The sequence below is a fragment of the Pygoscelis adeliae genome, unplaced genomic scaffold, assembly GCF_000699105.1.
Source record: "Pygoscelis adeliae isolate BGI_AS28 unplaced genomic scaffold, ASM69910v1 Scaffold48, whole genome shotgun sequence".
NCBI classification, from domain to species: Eukaryota; Metazoa; Chordata; class Aves; order Sphenisciformes; family Spheniscidae; genus Pygoscelis; species Pygoscelis adeliae.
This window is the reverse complement of record NW_008825618.1, coordinates 1,795,267-1,818,131: the sequence shown is the minus strand read 5'-3', so window position 1 is coordinate 1,818,131 and position 22,865 is coordinate 1,795,267. Positions and strand designations below refer to the sequence as shown.

The window sequence follows — 22,865 nt, the reverse complement described above, 5'->3', positions numbered from 1 at the left end:
ACAGTGGAGCAGATATCCACCTGCAGCCCATGGAAGACCCCACACCAGAGCAGGTGAATGTGCTTGAAGGACGCTGTGACCCCATGGGAAGCCCATGCTGGAGCAGGCTCCTGCAGGACCTGTGGACACATGGAAAGAAGAGCCCACACTGGAGCAGGTTTGCTGTCAGGACTTGTGACCCTGTGGGGGACCCACGCTGGAGCAATCTGTTCCTGAAGGACTGCACCCCGTGGAAGGGACCCACACTGCAGTTTGTGAAGAAATGCAGCCCATGGGAAGGACCCACTTTGGAGAAGTTCTTGAAGGACTGTCTCCCCTGGGAGGGACCCCATGCTGGAGCAGGGGAAGAGCATGAAGAAGAAGGAGCAGAAAAAGCATGTGATGAACTGACCGCAACCCCCATTCCCCATCCCCCTGTGCTGCTCAGAGGGAGGAGGGTAGAGAAATTAGGAGTAAAGTTGAGCAGGAAGAAAGGAGGGGGGTAGGGGGAAGGTGTTTTTAAGATTTAGTTTTATTTTTTTTTCGTGTTTTGTTTTAATTGGTAATAAATTAAATTAGTTTCCCCAAGTCAAGTCTGGTTTGCCTGTGACAGTAATTGGTGAATGATCTCTCCCTGTCCTTATCTCAACCCATGAGCCTTTCGTCGTATTTTTCCCCCTGTCCAGCTGAGGAGAGCAATAGAGCAGCTTGGTGGGCACCTGGCATCCAGCCAGGGTCAACCCACCACAGTCTTTTGGCACCCAATATGGGGCATGAGGAATTCAAGCTAATGATAATAATTGCGAGAGGTAATGGGCAAAACATGGACTGAACACAGCTAGAGAGCAAAAAGCAGAATTATTGTGGGGATTTTCTGTTGTTGTAATTGCGGTGAAGGGACAAGGGGTGGATTGTGTGTAAACTGTCCACTTTCATTGGTATTTTAATGATGTTATTCTGATTTTGGTGTGGGAAGTTCTTTTTGTTGATGTAAGCGAAGTTTGTGAAGATTGTGTGATGAATGTGATGAATGTGTATTTTAATGATAACTCTTAAATATGTGATTCACAGAGGTGAGGCGTGTTTTTTCACAGAGGCTTTTGGGGGTTTTGCTTTGGGTTTTTGTTGTTTGGTTGTTGGTTTGTTTTTTTTTTTTAATCAAAAACAGCCAAACCACCCAGTACTACTTTTTGTTTAAATAGTTCAGGACATAAATCGATCCTGAAAAATAAATCAAGAAACTGCCAGGGCTGTAAGCTGTTTCAGAAAACACCTTTTTGGAAGCAACTTCAAACATTTTTAAATGATAGTGTCAATTATAAGAATTTCTATATTAATTTCCCATGAAGACATGAAATCAGACTTCAAGGCTGACTATACTGACCTAAAAGATTAAGCTTTAGCCAGACAGTAAGAGACAAGTACCGAACTAAAAATCGGGTATGTCATAATATTTATCACTCAAGTTGGCCAAGACATGAAAAAAGTTTCAGGATAGAATAAGAGTTTTATCATATCATTTGATATTTTAAGGCCTATTACCAGCAAGAAATATAAATTCAAATCAACTCCTACATAATCTGATTTTTCACAGCCCTTGCTTATTCATGCATACTCACAAGTGCTTCCTGTCAACCTATGACAGAAACCTGAGTTTCAATCAAGGCCTTCATAGTAATAAACTCCATTTTAGGGAAAATTTTAATTGTGAGACATGATCAATCTGGCTAGTAGGACAACATCCATACATATGCAGGCATGCTAATTCAACGAAAACAGTATGGAAGTTTCTTAATGGGGGAAAAATGGCGGTTACGGTCTAGTTATCTAGAGCATCTTGTCTCCAAGAAAAAGTGAAAAATAATTTTTATGTTAAGCAATTGCTTAAGAATCAAGAAGAATTTTTTCACAGAATTTAGATTTAAATATACTTTTGTATGTCTGTTTAATAGTTTAACACAGGTCTATAATCTCCAAATTCAACTTTGAAGAGTCCATTCATTCTAAGAAATTGAATGTGACAAATTTTGTCACACTGATTTCACAGTAAGAACTTGTTATCTAGAGATGACCTTTTAAATGATTATTCTACTCCTGATTCCCCCCTCACCCCTGAACCAGACAAGTTTGGAGGACAGACCTAAGGTTTAGTTTGTCTAGTTTTTTTTTAATTAAACAACCATCACCATGTGTTCGAAACAACTATCAAAAGGATGTTAGTTGCTACCTACAGACAATTCAGTGATAATAAGTAAAAGGGTCTCTAAAACTCAACCTTTTTAAATTAAATTACAGTGCTACCTTGTTGAAAAGTAAAAGACAAGTGCTTTTTAAGAACAAGGAAAAGAGTATAACCTAAAACCATAACATCCATAAAAGTGACATATGCATCCATACCTATAACTTACACCCCAAACACTGCATTTCTTTCCTTCTCCCTACTATAACTTCACTTCATTTCATGTCTCCAATCTTGACTTTTTCCATCTTTCAGACAATTCATATGTAATTCAGTTCCTTGTTTAACACCCCTCCCAAGAAAAAGGACACCAGGATCCCATCCATGGAACCACAGCCTGTCAGCCACAGACCCCACAACACCCTGTAGCTGTTTGCCAAGCTATAGAGCAATCAAGGAAAGTGTCTGGCTTTAGATACAACCCTCCTTACGAGGATCTTTTAAGACGGCTCCACTTCCCATTCCAGCTCTTCACATAGTCCCATCACATACCCCACCATCACGAGATGTGGGGAAAAGGGAGCAGGGAAAGAAACCAGTATCAGGGATACAGGCCCATACTACCTCAAGACACTAAGTCTACACTGCCTCTCAAAAGGTTAATCAGGTACTCTCCTTTCTCCTGGTCCCCAACAATGTGTCCTGATGGCATTAGCTCAAGCATTCATTAACCTATGCAGGGAGTCACATCAGCTTACTGATCCACATTTCTTTCTTTTTTTCACTGTTCTCAGATAAGCAGCCTGGATCCATTTAACAAAAGGCTGCACATGTAGTAGTGCCAACAAAAGTGTCAGGTACACAAAAGATAGGAAGGTAAGAAGGGGACAGAACTACTCTTAGTAGGCAGCACAGTCTTAGATCAGTTGTAAAAGCCATTTCCCAAGCACTTGCAAACATTATTCACAAAAAATCTGCCTCGGGTCCATCTCTGTATAGAAGTCATCCTAATAGTAAATGGAAATTCAGCCCAAGGCCTGCTGACCAGTGTTTACACCCACGCAGACAAGAAATGAGATAGTATTACCAAATAGCATCACTCATGAATACTGCCTGAAAACAGATCATCCTGGAGTGTCTGCAACCACAGCTGATAACAAATGACACAGCTGGGACAATACAAACCACAGGAGCAACAGATGTGAACCTGCACAATGAAACAGTTGCTGCTGAGGACCTGGGCTAAGGATGAAGTCAGGAAAGAGATAGGACACTCAGAAAGCCTCAAAGGAGAAGGGGTCCAAGGACCTTCTGTTTTTGTCTCCAAGGGGGTGAGGCAGCAGGAAACCATGCTGCTGCAGCACCTCTGTTACAGAGGAACATGGTATAACTATCTTTTTTGGTCATGCTGACAATGTTTAATTGCATAAAAGTTACTACGTACAGCACTTTCCACTACCACCTCTGGAAAGGTCCAGAGACTAACACAAGTAAAATGGGCTACAACAGGTGTACACCCACTTGGTTTCTTGGGGCAGTTCACTGTAATAAGCACAATAAGTTTGAGCCAGCATTATGGCAGCAGGAGCCATTAATCCAGAGCACCAATGACAGTATTTCAAGTGGTGTCCTCAGCAAACATTCATGGATTCAAAGGAAGGAGCTATCTGCTCTTCCCCTGCCGCCCAAGAAAGAGAGGCAAGTCTTCAGAACAAGCGAAGCCTACGACTTCAGCCCTGCTCAGCCTGTTGCCTAGACTTTAAGGTTGATCACCAAGATGCCTGCACATCTCTCCAAACCCCGGAACTCTGCATACAGTGTCAGAGCCCTGTGCCCAGCAAGGCAACAGAAGTCAGTTTAACTGATGGCTGACCTACTCCCAACTCATCTTGCTTCCATACATGGCTCCGGCATCTGTCAGACATTCCACTGAAATATTTTAGCATACCAAATCAGTAGAAAAAATGTTAACTAACTTGACAAATAAGGTGTCTGGTGTGTTCAGAGCACTGAAACAGCTCAGCACAAGGTCAGAAAAGCACTAGAGCAAGAAAGGGCCTAGAAGGGCAGTACCATGCAAGCAATTAGAGCTGCTTCAGGCAAGTGTACATTAGCATTTAAGTTCAAATCAGGAGCGCATTTTTAAGTTAATCTCTCAGTCATCCCCACTTACAACACATTTGCCTCCAACACACAGCTGTCTCAAAGCACATGAACTGGATATCTTCCAGGCAAAACCCAACCAAAAGATGCAGTCCAGCAAGCACATCAAACCACCACTAGCAGGCACAGAGTCCACAGCCCCAGACTAGAACCAGTCAGAGATGCTAGAAGGCAGGCAGCAAGGACACCATGTCTTCAGCATGAACCATTTTACTCTACAGACCCATTCCTGTTACTGTACACTACCTACTGATGTAGACAGTCATCAGCACCCACAGAACCACTGCTTCACTCTCCACAGCGCTGAGCACCTGCACATTTAAGTAACAACTAACTTCTCTGACTGGGCTTCCACATTTTCCCATCCCAAGAACAATCCAGTACACCTTCCGACAACAACCACCTCCCCCAAATGAGCTTTATGCCAATAAATGAATTTTAATCCATGCATTGATCCTTCAAATAAATCAGCTTGGTAATTAAATAACCCTCCCCACAAAGGTCAAAAGATCTGGGTTCAACTCCCTCTTTCCAACACATACTTCCCACCTCCAAGGAAGTGTTCTCAAAAGGTCCTGCAGCATGATGCTTAAAGCATTCTACTCTGCACCCTTCCTCTCCTACTCAATGTCACAGCTTCAACCAGAATCCAACACAAGCGACACTTCTGCTTAGCCATCAAACTACACAAAAGGAATCTGAGCGTTTGTCCCCGTTCCAAAGGTCATATATGCATTTGACATCACCCTATCACTGAATAAAATGCACAGTTAGTCTTTGGAGAACAGGCTGAAACTTTAGGACTCTTAAGAGCTCTGATGAGCTCCCCAACTTTCAAAGTTGCAGATCAAGCTTGCATTGCTCCTCACAGCCAGTGAAAATTGAAAATTTGGTTATTTCCTCATCAATAGCGCCCTCCACCAATCCACTCAGCTTCGAAGCAATGATACAGTTTTAAAAAGAAAAAGCAGGCTACACTTGGCACAAGATACAGTTTTGAACAAAAGCAAACTCCTTCCACAGAGGTATTTGAGTCTTCACAGGATGACCACCACCTACATCTCTTACACTTTACGTAACTGTTCAGTTGTTCACTTGATAGGGCAAGGGGACAGGATAGTAACATCACCTCCACTATCTCTTGTGAAGAAACAAGCAACATGCTGACTTGGTTTTGAAACAAAAGGTAAATGCATGGAAGGAAGAGCAGAACAACTGCAAACCTGACCCTAATGTTTCCTTGGCATGGTCTGGCACATTCCTATTCTGCACCCCTTGGCAACACCATTCACAAAGAGTGAATTTCTCTAGATAGTACATGGAGGCAAAGAGTCCATTCTATAGACTCTAAACAAGTCTGGATATCATGTATTTAAACAAGGCACTAAAATATTAGAGTTTCTTTTTCATATTGGTACTTGAACTAGATCTCTCCTCAGGTTATCTGAGCACAAACTCCTGAAGTGCCACTGGGAGGCAATGAGCTGTCAAAATGGCTGAATTTCTAGTTTTGCAGCAGATTATGGAAGAAAGCTTTGCATATTTAAAGTAAACAGCAAAAAAATTAGTAAATTAGAGTTTGGACCAATTTTAAGACTTCTGTATTTGTAAGTTAGTTACAAGTAAAGAAAACGCCTCAGTTCTGGATAAGCTTCCATTTTTCAATATTTAAATTAAAACATAAATATTGTGGGCGAATTTGGCATTTATTTTTGCCAACTAGATTTCTTAAGAACAAAAGAACCTGACAGCATCCCGTTAAGCTACAGGGAAGTCTTCAGCAAAATTCAAAGTTTTTATTGTTTCAGTCAAAAGCTCAACTTCTTCACTCAAATTCATTCAGTTCAATACAGACTTGGTATAGAAGCTTACAAGCTTAATCAGCTTTGCAGTTTGCCTAAATCACATTTTCCCCCAACTTCCTTCTCAAACACTGCCTCAGACTCCAAGGTTAAAAAAAAAATAGAAATGGAAGATCTATATTCCTGTCCTAACTTTAAGTCATTTGATTTTTTCTGTTTTCTGTCACTGAGGAGACTACGGTTTCTTGAGAACAGCTGAATTCTGTACAGTTACTTTTACATCAATAAAGCATTTCCATCATTTGTTTTATATTATCTGACAGAATAAGATGATCTGCAAAAGTTAAGAACATTTGGAGATCTCTATGCTTAAGGCAATTTAATACAATAACACCTGAAGTCTTAAGTGACTGATAGAAAAAAAACTGTTAAAGAAGTATAACTGTCCACTACTCCGTAAAGTTTTAGCGGTTTACATCACTTTCCCATGGGATTTTTCCAATCATTTATAGTTCATTGCTTCGTATGGCTATAGAATCCCTGCTGTGTTAAAAAATGCCAAATAAAATTATATCTCATTCACTGCTTTATGCTATACCTTCTTTTGTTCAGATCCAATTAGTGAAAGCTTGTTCTTCATTTATCATACTTTTAGCTGATTACATTAGGCATTACAATAGTTCTCTAGCTTTCCTTGACAATGTTTGCACCATCAGTGTTACATTTATGGTTGAGGAGGCTCTTTCATCTTAACCCTCCATTCCAATCAGTTCAGGGAGGAAAAGTACATACGATTACTCTTGTTCACCCGAAACTTCTTTGCTTGTTTTCTCATCCCAAAAATAACTCCACCAGATGTTTTAATTAAAATTTCCAAATTCTACTCGGAATTCTATGGGGTCCTTCCCCACTTTACCTATCCAAGTGTAAAGAATTAGTGCTTTGCAAGCCAAACTCTGAAGTTAGAAAAAAAAAAATCAGCATTTTGAACAGTATGCCATTTCTTTCCTCCACTTTCCCCAAAATAACAGATGTAATAAAAAGTATTAGCCAGGATTTTCAAGACTCTAAAAAGCATCCATTATGACCTACTTTTCTCAATATACTTTTCTCAACATACTCAGTACCACATAAGCAACCGTATGCTCTATGGGGGTCTCAGTAGCCATTTTGTCAGGCTGTTTTCCTCTACCACCACAATGATTTTATTTCAGGACAGTTGTTAAAGCAGCAACTTATCTTCCACAGCATAAATTACTTTGGACATAATCTTTTTCCTCAATTCACACCCCCTCCCACCTCCACAAAGGCAAATGTAATCCAATACCATTTAAAACCATTTCCAGCTACCTGTAACTTCGCATTATACACAAGCGCTCTGAAGTCACTCACCTCCTTTTAAGCTTTGTTAACGTTCCCTCCCTATCACCTTAGTAGTTTTAACCTACAGAAATCCTTCAGATCTTTGGCCATTTTTCAAATTAAGAGCACAAAACAGTATTTTGTTCTTCGTATTTTCCTTCTTCGGGTAAGCTTTATTTGGCTCTCAGCAGGTTGTTCAATTTTTGCTACATTCCCGATTTATAATAGTCCTTTCTGCTGCTTCCTGCTCATAACAGCAGTTTTAATTTCTCAAAATGAAAATTTCTTTGTACTGTTACAGTCTAGTTACTAATTTTATATATTAATGAGAGGTATGTCAACATGAATATTGCTCTAACAGCATACTCAAGACATCTGCCATGGTGTTCCGCAGAAACCAAGTCTGAAGAACACGAAAAAGTAGTCTAATTGAAAGTCTATAAGTATTTCAGCTATTCCCACCACCTTCATTCAGCACTGTAAACTCCGCAAGGATTTCAGAGAATTAACGTTAAAAAAATGAAAGAAAAGTTGGATATTTAACAAAAAAGTTTTTTCCAAAATAAAGTTACAGCGTAAGATCATTCACTAGTGAGTCTTACAGTATCTTTAATCTTAAAATCATTGGTCTTTGACTATGTATACCACTCCTATCCAAGCACCAGTGAAAATGACTGCTTGGGTCATTTATACATACAACACTGGATGGGGAATAAACTAGAAGCTATCACTGAAGAGCCTGAATTGCTCAAAACCTTGTGATTGGGTTTTTTTCCCCCTTAAATATTTAGTGAGCACGCTCAAGGAACCCTGCTTCGCTTCAATTTCAGTTCTGTTTTCAACCAGCATGATAGAAAGGAAAGCCAGAGAGATGTAACAGACTGCCTGGTTTGCCTTCCTTTCAGTTATTTGTAAAAATTAATTAGTATTAAGTGTATCAGATTACCCATATTTCAGCAAGTAGCTACACAGATGACATGTAATGTAATAAATAAGGGGCTATTACTACATCTCAAAGGTTACTCTAAGTTCTAAACAGAAAATTTACCTACTCCAATTAATGCTATTTCTAAACACTTTAATCAAAAATTTTTCTGTAAAGCATCCCTACCTACTCTAGTCACTTAAAGCCAGGTCCCACTGTTTTTAGTAAATACAAACAGCTTTGGGATGGGCAACTAGTTCAACCGCATACTTTTACATTTATTTCTGCCTTTGGTTCAATGACTATCATAATCAGGGTAGCCACCTATGATATTCATTGCCTCTGCAATACAAGTCTTGAAGGAGTTAGGGATGTCTTGCTTAATTCTGTCAAGCACAAAATCAAAAGGATATTCACAACTTTTTTATAGCATCCCACCACTAAGCAAACAGGTTTCTCCTAGCTACATGACAGAGGTTCATTTGGCAGTGACACATGCAACCATGACAGGCAGGTTGCATCAGCTCCCAAGTTTGACTTCAGAGTGTTTGAGATTTTGCTACCACTGGTATAACCAAGAAGATAGCCATTAATGGAACCTGAACACGAGTGAACAACATGGGGCAAATATGGTTTGTTACTTTACGGTAAGTAACAGTCAAAGAACTTGGCCTCTGGACTCGCCTATCGAGATTGTCCAAACTGACAGTCACACATATCACTGCAATGGGCAGGTCATTTCTACAAACAATGAACAACCAGAGGTATCCAAGTCATTAAGACAGATGACATTAGTTAAACTATTTCCCAGTGCAAGGACCCAAGGTAGCAATTAAAGGATTTATGGTAGACGTAAGCTAGTTTTTTGGTCTAATTATACATATGTTGCTTAGACTTATACCACTACCCTATGTTAAGCACACAGAACAGTGTTTCAAGTAGCCTTTCTCTCATTTTCCTTTAAATACTTGGAGCTTCTTCAATACACACAGCTAATGCTTAACCTTGTACAGATACGTTTGATTGGTCTTTAAGTAAGGATCCAAAGAGCTAAGCAGACACTATTTCACCCTTACAGCATTTGTTAGAGGCTCATCTCTAGTCCATGAACGCAAAATGTCAGTGTCTCATCTAACACACTTCATGTTATCTTTATGAACTCTTATAAGTATATTAATCTATTTCTGACACACTAGCTTGGATTTCCTTTCTCTTATGAACTATTACAAATTAAAGACCCTATTTGTATTTTAAAGCTAAGACAGCACTGTAGATTGAAGCGGAGTAGCTATTATATTTTGTTTCCTCTTTGTAATGCACTGTTTGTACTCCCTTCCCTAAGGTCATGAGTTGTACTTTTTCCTGTCACTCTTATTCCCTCATTATGTTCTTTATTCTTGGTTTTTACTTACTGCTTTCAGATTTTTTCATATTCTCCAGCTCACAGCAGAGTCCATACAATAAACAAAGCCATCCAGGCACACTGGAGAGAAGACCAATTCATTTTCTCGAGTCCACTATGGACTGGCAGAAGAACATGTTTTCTCTTTTTAAACAGCTTTTTTAGTCTGTTTTCAGAATGAATTCATGCCAGCAAACAAGGCTGTGCAGTGCTGCTAAACAGCAAATCCATTTATCCTAACAGCAGATACCATATACATAGGAGAGAATACAAGTACCCATCAGCACACTTCAGTTTCACCAGAGGGATCAAGATCATACACAGTAGTTTGTATGCACATCCACTTAACCCTTGGCTTCCAAAAGAACTAGAATTTTTCATGATGTCTGACACCCATCCATTAAGAATTCATTTCACAGTCCACTGAGCATCCACAAGCTACTATACTCTCCCAGTTATGGCTACCAGTTAAAATCCAGACCAAGTATACTCTTCATTCACCTCAAAGAATTACTTGGCATAGAAATCCAGCAGTAGGGCATTTGTTCTGTCTCAGAAAATCAAGTTTCAGTCCCTTGCTCTACCTACAGCCTGTTTATAATGAACTGAGCTGGTCATGTAGGAACAGAACCCAAAAGGACTCAAACAAAAGTGCTGTCAAAGTCCAAGACTCCCAGCAGTTCTCACCTTTCACTTAACTCGGAAAACACCTAAGTTCTAACTACTTTCACAGATTCCATCAACCGTGCTTCAGTTTTTCAATGTTGAGCAACCCACCACCTATATTCACAAGTCCTGTCCTGCATAAATACATTTTTTTTTCCTGATAGCTTGTCTGAGGGACCTCTTCTATTAAGTCATAACACAGGGATTTAACTCCCTTCCAGATTTCAACAATCAATCCTGGGACATGGGGGCACCCCCAGTCCTTTCTCCTGTAGCAGTTCTTGCAGGCAAGGAATAATATGATGTTCTCTCTAGTCAACAAGGATATGCAAGTATGACTACACTTGCTGTTCTATCACAAAGGAAATTACCTTCCTATTCTTGCTACACGTGACTTAAAATATTTCTAAAATAAAGTAGAGACAAGACTACAAGACCTAAAAATGGGCAAGTAGCTAGACAAGTACCTTACTTGTCTAGATAGCCATTTTACCACTTTTCTGCCATGCTGCTGAATATTCAAGGCACCTCAATATCCTCATCAAATGGAACAGCTCCAGCAGGCACGTTCAGCACACCTGGTAGGAGAGAGCATTCCTCTGGGAAGCGATGAGATGGATTTACCAGGCACAGGAACAATTTATACCAAGTTCTATATCATCTCCCAAGATTCACTTTTCATTGCCTTTTTTGTGTACATTAGCAAAACAAAATTTAGGTTTTGCTGCCACTCGTACACTTGGTGCATGTATCTACCAGGTGTTACCGTCTAGCTTAATCCAGGGAAAAAGCAAAGTAACATTTACACAAGCAAAACACATAAAAGTTCACACAAAAAACATGCTAAATACTTGTCCAATCCTCCCCCCTCTTGGTATCTCCCTCCTTTCAAGCACATGGAGGAAAAGGACATATACAAAGATACTTCAGAATTGCCAACATGCCCACCATGGTAATCAACAAGCCTGTATAACAGTTGCAAGTCTTGTTGCATTACTAAGAATCCCATCTACCATTTGAATTCAAGTAGTACTTACAGCATTGGCATCGACATCACTGTGTATGGCAACTGTTTTAATCCCCATCTTCTTACACGTTTTTATGACCTAGCATATAAGAAGTGACAATTATCAATATTTAAAATACCAACAGTTTAAGAATTAACTACAAAAAGAAAAAAATTAAAAGATTACATACTTACTCGGCATGCAATCTCTCCTCTGTTGGCAATAAGGAGTTTTTCAAAAGTCTGAAGGGAAAAGAACGATAAGGATCTTGAGAGATGAACAAAACACGAGTTTTTCTCCCTCTAGAAACACACGTTCTTTTCTCCTCCACTTCCACTAAAACCCTGGTTTATCCATGAGCTTGTAACTCTGAGATCACCTACTTTTAAAAGGGTTCTGCTGATTTAACAATGATGATATAGCATAAAAGGTATGCTATACTAGATCTACCTAGCACATACACAGATTCAGAAGAGAAAGGTATTGACTATTCACACCAGCATTCCCTGGATCTCCTTATCATGCACTGTGCAGAAACTAGAACTCTACAGAGGCTCTAGGAGACAGTCAAGTCCAGGGAAGAGACATTCATAATACACAAATACACACCAACAACCTCTACCCTAGAAGTGCCTAAGTTGCATGTTTTTTAATGCACAGAAGATATTCAAAGGAGGCATGCTTACCGTACTTCACAGGTCTCTGCTTTTTTTAAAACTACACAAAGGGAAGGACGCCACATTATGGCAGTACTCTAAAGATCACGTTTTAAAAGTTTATACCTACATTCTGCTAGATACAGAGCAAACGCCCATGCCAATGACCATCCTCCTGTTGGAAGTTACCATCACTGTTCTTCTCCCACTGCAGTACCCCTGTGAAAGCTCCCAAAGTGCCTGTATAAAACTTAAACCTAGCTGATTTTACCTCTACTTAGAGAATGCTAGCAGGTACCTGTGGTCAGTGCTTCTAACCAGCACAGATGACCTGGAATACAATACTCATCTGTCACAGGAGATCTTTAAAAGGCATTTCAATCATAAGGAGGAGAGGTTCCCCTCTGTCTAGGGCACGAAGGGTAAGACACCAACACTTCCACTCCAGGTACAGGCATGCTTGCTGAGTTGTACCAGCCTGGCTTCTCTTTGTAGCTGAGCCTCATGTGAGGAACCTGGCAAAATCCTGCCTTGCCACCATGACACTGTTACACACTCAATACTAAGTAGCATCTAAAGTGCAACAGAACAGCAAATCAAATTTAGTACATCCCTGAAATTTACTGTCACCTTTCACACTGGAATGCACTTAATGCTGTAAATATACCTTCAATACTACTATCATGCCTGTAAGAAGGGGATAAGCTGTCAGAAGTCAATAAGCCTTACACCCTAGACAAAAACTTCCCATTAAGAAAGAGTGCTGGAGGAGCAGAGCTGCTCAGCCTAAAAATCTCATTGCTAGGAGTAAGGGTTATTGCTGTCACTGGCCTTGCTTCTAAATATACAGGTGCACTTTGATACTGCACCTGCTTGGTTGTAAACACAGGCTGCCACTGAAAGGGAAAACCCTGCTTTACATGCTTACCCACACTTCTTCCCATGCATCAGACCTAGCAGGGATGCAGCTTCAGGAAACATCAGTTCAACACACTAATCAGACAGTGCTACTCTGCCTCCCACGCTCCGAATCAAAAAATGGGACAGAGAACCAGCAGGACTCTCCCCTTCAGGGGCTGCCTGCAGTTATACCAGATTAGATTTACCAAACTGCACCCTAAGACATTCAATAGCTTTTCTCCCTCCCCTACACCAAACAGCTGTTTTTCAGATAGACTGGGGCCAGAGGAAGTGTTGCCACTGCAACAATGAAACTGTTTGTTAACCCCACAGTCATTAGTTAATTTGGGGAGGGGGAAGACAGGTATAAGAGGAGAGGAAGGAATACTGCAAAACCCCAACAGGAATTGCTATTGACAGACTAGGGTATATATTGTTTGCTCCCCTACTCCAAACAGACATACCCAAGGTGCCCTTGACCAAATTTACTTCTTCAAATCCAGGGCTGAGCTGGCATCACATGATCAGTCTAAAAATACTACCATGTGATAACAACATACAGAAATTAAGTGATAAAACCCTCCAGGTAAGAGCTGCAGCAAGCCTATACAGTAAATTCTGCCAGACCTGCTGAGGAATGCATACCACTGCCTAGTACGCAGGCACACCCACGCCCCACTCAAAAGACTGATCTTAAACATCCTTAAGCAAGATCAATTATCAGAGGTACAAACACTAAGAACACCACAGGAGCTAGCAATTTGTTTGGAGAGCTTTTTTTAGCCGGGGACCTGGTCTAAAACCCAGTGAGAAAACCTGAAAGGTTTCCAACATGCTCACACAAATTGTTCCTGAATCTAAGTTTCAGCATTCTAGGTACCTGAAGCTTTTTAGGCATACAGACTTGAGGGGGAATAAAAAAGCTCCCAAATACTTGGCATTGAAAAGTTTAACAACTCCAATACTTCATCAACTTAGTTCTTGGTATATAAGAGTTGTGTTATTAATCAAGTATGGTCACAGTGCAAGACAAGACTCAGTATAAAGATGTTAAGAATATTTGACATTCATTTTAATTTTCTAATTCTGCAATGAGGACACTAACAGGAAGAGACTGGACTCTTGCTCCTGCTGTTAAAGACAAGTCTCGAGTCCAGCACGTAGAAAACCCCACATACCACTTTGAAGTAACATGCAGCATTTCTTTTTTTGTGTCATTTCCACTAATTAGCTTAAAAAGGTCTAATATGAATGTCCTGTCATTACAAAGACAGTGGAAGGGCCAGTGAAGGGAAAAAGTAGACAAGAGCTTAAACTATCTGTAGTAGCCACTGGTTGGAATGACATAGCTCCTAGTTAAGAGAAACCAAATACTCAATTACATTGTCTAAACATAACTATGCCTTTCAGAAAAGGAAGGGGACCTTGATTAAGCAAGGACCTTAAGAATACAGATTTCATCAGAAGACTTCTTTAAGCCACAGTTCTAGGTACATACTGGTTTTCCCTGCTCTCGAATACTATTTCACTAATGGTTAATTGCTTCTACACTGGTATATAAGGACAAGCCTATCAGTCCTGAATTGTCAGCATTCTTGCCCTTCAATACTAGCGTACCTTCAGCCACACTATTTTTCTAAGTGCATTACTTTAGAGGCCGTGCCAAGACAATCTCCCACAAGAAAAGTTTTCCTTGGCTAGTAACTGTAAATTGAGATTGCTACTGCACAAGTCCCAGGATGAGGATTTATTATCCTCTGCAGGCCTTAAAGACCCATCTTTACCCAACCTCTATAGTTCTTACTTCCACATCAGATCATCCAACTGCTGCCACTATTGCATACTCCTGTTTCTATGAAGAGTTTTTGGCTAGTCTAGCTCCCAGATGTTTTAACAAGCCTATACCTCCCACACCAGGTAAAATATTAATAGTTGTTCATAATTATAACACATTCAGGCCAGTATGTAACTTTCCCAAGCTCAAAATCACTTATCCAACCTTTTAAGGTATGCACTTGAAGTAGCATCCAATCTTGACAAGTATACTGCAAAAGCAACTTCCTTTTTGGTTTAAAAAAAGGAAGAAAAATATGCTATTAAACCAATGACTGTACAAGGGTTATACTAGGAGAACTACCATTGTTAGCAGCAGCACAGGAGAGAGGCTAGCTTTAAAAGCCAAATGTCAGCGGTACTGTAAAATGCTAAAGAGAAAACATGCACCATACTACTTACCTTTTCGTTTGGATCATACACAGACGAATACAGTTTGTGTGAAGTTATAAGGCACCATCTTGAACACAGCATTTCACACTACAGGAGAAAGAGGGAGTTAAATGTATTCTTCCTGCTACAGTATTCCAGTAAGATAAAAACAGTTCATATACTGACATCTTGAGAAAACTCTTCCATATCCTTCTACTCCTCCATCAAGTGGATGAAAGCTTAAAGATCTGCCCTCCCCCAAGCACACACCCACAGTAACCAAAAACAATTCAGAAGCTCTAGATACTAAGTCATTAGCTTAGGTATAAATGATTTTTAATAAACTCTCTACTATAACATCTTCTTTCCTTCTTGTTCCAAGAAATACCTACCAAGAAGTTCTCAGAAAGAGCATGCATGCGTCTGTACACACTGGGGATGGGGAGAAGCCTTCACTGCTAGGGAGCTGCTGGGAATAGAGTGGGTAATGGACTGGGCCAGCACAGAGAGCAAAAGTAGAACAGACTTTAGATGCTAGTTCGGCTCCCAGTCTTTCCCACCACAACCCCTGACAATGGTCTGAGGAAAAGAGGCCTTTTCCTCCTTTTCCGCGAGACTTCTGCTCTGAACCAACTTCTACAAAAAGACTTAGCTCCTATAGTTTAACAATTTTGCATGGTATGTCAGGAAAGGAAGCATACATATGCTGTTTCAAAGAGAACATGACAGACAATACAGCAAATTTGCTAGTGTATCAAGAAGGAGACTCAAGTACTTCTCAAGCAAGTCATTTCACAACATAATGGCAGTTACAGTTAACAATAAACAAAAATAATCAGATAGATAAATTATCTCACACCAAAGTTGCATCAATACAGATACAAACAACTTGGGGAAAACAAGTATCATCTAGTTTTCCAAGTATCGTCTAGTAGGAAGCACAAAACAGCAATGACTGCCAGAACTCAGAACCTGGCAATTCTGTCTGAAAGAATTTTCAGAAGTTTTGAGTAAGAAGTTTAGTAGAAAGTAAAGGCTCCTGTGAGAAAAGACTGAAAATTATGAAGACTGACTACACTAGAAAGGAGACCAAAAAATAAGGAACTATATGAACATATAAAGAAGTTAAATAACTCAGCTGCTCCTGCCACAACAGTAGTAAACAATTTTATCAATTTTTCAATTATCTTAAGTTTACTGGAAGCTCATACTGACTCTGAAGTACAGTGGCTGGCAGTAACTGGAATGAGAACACTCCCTGTGCAGCCCTCTAGCCTGATCTAGTTTGAAGACACTTTTCATATTGCATCACAGAAAGCAAAAACCAGCCCAGGACTGAGAAGGGCATCACGTTTGTAATGCAGTTAATATTATAATTTTATAAAGGAAAAGCAATATATTTCAATACAAGTCCTGTAATACAAAACTAGAGGAAGCCTTAGAGCACACTACCTCATGACAGCTCAGACTGAGCTTCATGAGTAGAAAGCTGCTACAGCTTCACAAACCATTTAGATGCCAATCACTAGTGGCAAACATAGCATACACTGTCCCAGGTAATCCAGATAAATTTAATTATTCTGGAACAATTCAGATATTCTTAATTATTCTGGAACTAAAAAGTCAGTGGAAAGCAACTGTTCCACCCTGTTTCACACACTGGGTTCTCCCCCACTCAGTTTTTTGTTTTGGTGGGGTTTTTTGCTTCTTTCATTTTTTCACTTCACTCTCCAAAAATAAAATCCAGAATAACAACCTGAAATGCAAATCCTTTGATGTGCTAGAATCAAAACCACCGGAGGTTTCTTTTTTTGCAGGGGTATATTATTCTTCATCTGAGGATGTGACAGCACAAGCTGTTTCAGGCATTACAGAGGGAAGATACAGTTAAGGACCACATTCTGCCAGCTGCAACCACACCTACCAGCTGGTCATTATCCCAAGACTACAGCAGGACTGTTACGCCTTCAGTGACTGTATTGTGACCCAGATCCTGTTGGAGGGAGGAGCAAGGACAGCTATAGCAGAAGCAGCAGAGTATACCCTCCTGCTCCAGACTACACACAGTTTAGCAGATTGAGTCCCTCTCCTATCAAACACTATCAACAGAAACACTTGTGGGACCACAAATAGTCTGAAGAAGGTCATACAGGACAAAAAAAACCTCCACCGAGTTAATATTATTCATTGAAGAAAGTGCTTGTTAAGGGTCAGTGGGGCTAATCTAAATACTTGCAGTTAGCTGGGGGGAGGGGGCAAGGGAGGAAAAGCTTCTGAACTTTCTTGTAAACACCTTTTATACAAAGCTAGTTTTGAATGCATATGAGAAGCCAGAAAAGTTATGCCACAGATGGAAACTGGAAGGAAAGGCTATGATGGGAAAATCAGTTAGCATTAAGTTTCAGAATTTTAGCCATGTGCTGTCTTGAAAAAAAAGCCCTGTTCAAACTTTTTATACAGAAAGAGTAAAGTTACCAAGCAATTAAAAAAAATGGAAAAGCATTAAACGACACTCAGCTCTGTTTTTACACTACAGAATTGGACAGATTTCACATAAAAATCTTGTAACAGCCTAACCTAATTATGCATTTATGTTTAAAAATTTAACTACCTCCTCCACACACACTAGAATCACTCAGAGAACAAGGTTCAGCCCCGAATTGAATACATGTGGGGTAATTTCCTAAAACAAATCAAGCATATTGCTCAACTCAGATGTGAAATTCTAATTCACAGTTTTGGAAAGAAGGGGTTGTGGGGTTTTGTATCTATCTGTACCAATACATGCTAAGGTTTAAGAGCTTCCTTAATCTAAAATCCACTTCAAGAAAAGTCTCTTTAGCAGTCTGCTCCCAGTCACTATGAGCAACTGAATAAGTACTTAAAAATAAACAGATATTTTGTAAATAATGCACAACAAGGGTCACAATGGAACACTGCTAAATTGCCATCTCCAAATCGACAGCTACTCAGGTGTCACCTACCCCTGAGCTCCCATGCTCCTGTTATAGGTAGGTTCATTAAAAGCGACACTGAAACCTCCAAAGAACTCTCAAACCACCAACCCAGCCAAGCCAATCTAATCCTCAAGCTAGACTCTTAACTGGCTGCTTCCCCAAAACCACACATGCCCTAGGTATTATACCTCACATAAAAATTTCCTCAGAACAGAGCCCAGAGAGCTCAGTTTGACCTAGTGACTTTTTCATGTCTTGCAAAACCAGGAAAGGGCAGCAGAGTCATTGGGTATAACCTATTTTTGTCATGACTTGTTACTTCAGTTTGATAAAGCTTTTGACTCTTGAAAGCCCAAGAACACAGACTATTCATTTATGAGAGTTCAACTCTGGACTTCTGAGTTTGGCTTGGAGTTTCCCATCTCTACTGAATCCTCAAAAACCAGATAGTGTTAGTACTGTATTTTGGAAAAGCATCCTGCTTTGGCTATTGTGCAATTAATAGATAAAGTGAGCTCAAACTTGAATAGCTGTTACAGTTATAAAATAACTTTATAGAACTCAAACTACACAGTAAGTTGTGGAACGGGACGCTCATCACACACTGCCACTTTGAGGCCTAGCAGACAACCTGCCTCCCAGGGACCCAGCGCAGCCCTGGGAAATCTCTTCAGGTTGTTTAAGGACACAGCACACAACAGCAAAGTAGAAAATTAACTTGTTATTTAGAGATGGCTTACATTTGTGTTTTTAAAGGCTGTTTTAAAGGCATAAAACACAAATGTGTTTACGTCCCTCATCAAGGAAAGAGATTTCCCTGCCATACTGGTCATCTTGTAAATAACTCATTGATACTGAGCTTTCTGGGAAGAAAAAGGTCTCAGTGTTGAAATGGAGATGCAGAGTTTCAGATTTCAGGCAGGAAAAGCATCATATACCAACATTTGCTTTAAGAAGTCTAATATGGGAAGGAATGTATGTTTTAGCATTACTAGAAAATTCAGTAAGCAGTGCCCAATAGTAACAGCTAGAATAGCATACTTATTTTCACTGGCTGTAAATTCTACCTCTTCCTTCTGTCTTCCACTAGCAATCCTACTAAGATTTTTGCCCCTACACTTTCAGAGATTCAAGTTTAAGACACCACGAGAATAACCCCTTTATATTTGCAGAGTACTTCCCATTAGCTCTAAGCATTCCTCAGTAGTTATAAGCATGAAGAAAATGTAATTTCTTCCATATTTTGATTGCACAGGAACTTCAGGCGTCTGCAAGAATTTTAATCTATAAGGCTGAAAACATAGCTTATTAATACAAGATTGTACAAATCTTGTAAACAGAAAAGCAAGTGTAATACTTCCAGGGGTTTGGGTTTTTTTCCCCTCTAATGAAGCACTTTCCCTTCCTTTGTATTCTCTCAGAGTGCTGAACAGCCAAGCACTTGTAACTGTAAGCAGATCCTCCTGAAGCTAACTGCAAACAAAGATGTAGTACAAGGTTCTGCAAGGTACACTGCGCTATACGTAACAGTTCTTTCACTCTTAACAGGTTTGAGGACCACTGGTAATTCTAAGAGGGAGAAGAGAAAATCAGTTTTTCGTATTTGCCAACACAGCACACAAACTACAAGCAAGGCAACACCCATCCACCTAAGGCTATTTTAAAAACTAAATCATTGCTACACCCAAGTACCTTCTCCCTTGTGCCAGTCCCAAAAGTTTGTACAGTCACACAGTGAACCAGACCATGAAATACATCCAGCTGAGAAGATGGGAAAAATGCGTTCTCAGCCAGATTTCAGTCCAGCTTATCCACTTAGATATTCAGCAGCAGTATTGGCACAAGTTGGAGGGAGACAGGAGCTCAAAAGGAATGGCCTGTGATCAAGACCTAGCAGCTGCAAGAAGTTGGAACAGTTTCTCATGGCAGCAGCTTAAACAGCTCCAGTAAGGCCAGCGCCTGCGAAAGAGATCACAGCACTATAACAAACATGCAGGAACCACCAATGCAAGTTTGGGACAGACAAAATAGCAAGAAAATTAACACACACACACAGAGTGTTTCAGAACAAGACTGACATTTTTTACTCAATGTAAACTTTAATGAACTCTTAACTTTTTCTTCCAGAACTAAGATTTGCCCACAGTAGATGGCACAGCATGCTTTGCCTACAGAATCCAAACAGCTACTCCTGGGAGCAAGGAGAAAACCAGAAGTCTCTACCTGTGGTATACTTTAAGAGTGCTTGTCACTACTAAAATCTGTAGTTTACATACTAGAAACAATCACTGAACTCCAGAAGTTTAGGTCTACATTCATCTCCCTGGATCGGTGACCATTTTAACTCCCTTCCTCAACAGCAGATGATACCAATCTTCCTATCCCATCAGCCTAATGCTTCTGTGCTCAAACAAGGGGAAAAAACATTTCCATGGAATAACAGCATGCTAAAAATAACATCACAGAAGAGAGCAAGGAGCTCCCACTGTACAGATAACATCCATGACTTAAAAATGGTGGGTGCACCATTACGAGGGCACAGATGGCAGAGAAACTTTCCATACATTTAGTTCAATGGTTCGAAAACTGATCTACACTGATAAACTCCCTATCGGCAGTTTACTCTTGATTTCATGATGCATACTATTTACCACTTTCTTCTACATTATTTTAAACGGTCTGACAGCTCTCTCAGAAGATTTTCAAGACTGAAATATCAAAAGCCATCTCTCATCCTCATTCTGTAACTACAGCCTTCTTTCAATATCAGATTTTCTCCCAGCTCCAGAAGTGCAAAGCACTCAAAAAGAAATTTTGGTTATATTCTAACCAAAACCAGTTCTTCATAAAAGCTAAATAGAAGGGCTAAACATAAGATTAGAAACACAGCAATCAGTTGAATCCCCAGCTCAGCGTTTTTGCACTGTTCTTTCCCAGGTCCTTTACTGATTCCCACATGAGAGGGGCAAAAGAAGTTAAGGACAACTCACTAGCCACTAGCCCTTGCAAAAAAATGTAAGAGCTCCAATCACATTAAAGTTTGAACACATCAATTATATTATCTGCCTATGTTAGCAAAATATAAAAGAATCTATGAAAGCAATTCCCATGCAAACTTGTTTTAATAAATGTTTTCCAATATACTGATGTCTTGAAGGTGACTTTCATACACAGATATTAAGGGCTAGAAATCACTTCAGTTACGTAAGTCACAAGTGCTATTAGGTAGCTATGAAAATATTAGTTTAGTGGGAAGAGCAGAATTCTTCCACATCTGTATACACATGTATATGGCTACCAAAAATAAAGTCTTCAAACAGCACAAGCCCTCTGCTAATTCCAAGTCATTGTCTCCAGCCAAACTTTTTTTCCTTTGCTTTTCAAGAAGCTTCTATCATGTACACCTTCACAGCAAAACAGGTTTGCTATGCATATTTCCTAAGGAAAAATACTTGGGTAAAGCACATCCTTTTTTCCTCTTTAAATCCTTCTCAAAATGCCCTGCCCACATAAACCACCTCTTTTACATGATCCCTAAAGACATGTGAGGAGTTCTTTACAGTATCGTTACAGGGTTACATTTCTAGAGAGAAACCTATCCCACACCCTCAGGGGTACACAGAGCAAACATCTTCTGCAGGTCGCTCCTCTCTTCTACGGCCTCAAGTTGTGCCAGGGGAGGTTTAGATTGGACATGAGGAAAAATGTCTTTACTGAAAGAGTGGTTAAACATTGGACCAGGCTGCCCAGGGAAGTGGTTGAGTCCCCATCCCTGGACGTATTTAAAAGACGTGTAGATGAGGTGCTTAGGGACATGGTTTAGTGGGTATGGTGGTGTTGGGTTGACAGTTGGACTCGATGATCTTAGAGGTCTTTTCCAACCTTAATGATTCTATGATTCTCCACTGGAACTTGCAGACCTCCACACACATTTTCCTTTTCAGGAAAAAAAAATATAAATTCTTCCTACTGTAAGCAATTAGAGGTATTTTGCACCACTCTTCCCACACACAAACTAGTTGTAGTGTCATTCTCAACTGTTACACAACACCATGTGCTAATGCTGCTTGTTCTTATCCTAAATAATCTCCTCTTTCTTTTAACACAATCTGTAGAAGTAATAGAGAAGAAAACATAGCAACTGCCTCAGTGAAGTTACTCCATAGTCTAAGGAATAAGGCTTTCTAGAAGTTCAAAGTCTTCACCAAAAACATTAGCATAGCTCTGCAATGAGTTCATTGCATTTTCACGAAAAGTAACAAGAGTTAAAAAGTCACAGTAAAGCTTTAAATGACAACTGAAACATCCATAACTATCTGGGGTAAAGGGAGGAGGGGTAAGAGACAACACAGCTTCACAAAGCAGTAGCCTTTTCCTACGAGCTAAGATTTTACTAGTAAAAACAGCACAGAACTACACTCTTTACAGCGTATAACATGCTATTCAAATTATGCTCTACCCCTGTGTTTTATTAAGCTCCTGTTTAACAGAGGGAGAGGACAGAAATAAACAGGGAGAAGCACATAACCCCCTCCAGCAGCAGCAAATTAAGCTAAAAAGAAAAAACCCCCAACACACGGATGGGATATACCAAGGAACAGAGTCTTGGATGCTGCGAGCCCTCGGCAACCGCACCCAGGACCCAGCTTTTCCAGTGCCACG

The 22,865-nt window shown here is 40.0% G+C and overlaps 1 protein-coding gene across 1 annotated transcript in view; it reads right to left on the bottom strand.

The window, feature by feature from the left end:
- Positions 1–22,865, bottom strand: part of PCCA (propionyl CoA carboxylase, alpha polypeptide) — a 299,399-nt gene that overhangs the window by 273,936 nt on the left and 2,598 nt on the right. The window contains exons 3-5 of the mRNA XM_009333370.1: positions 15,277–15,354; positions 11,680–11,727; positions 11,516–11,584 (exon numbers count right to left, since the gene is read on the bottom strand). Of these exons, the coding sequence (XP_009331645.1) occupies positions 11,516–11,584; positions 11,680–11,727; positions 15,277–15,354 (195 nt within the window). The remainder of the gene's footprint in view (positions 1–11,515; positions 11,585–11,679; positions 11,728–15,276; positions 15,355–22,865) is intronic.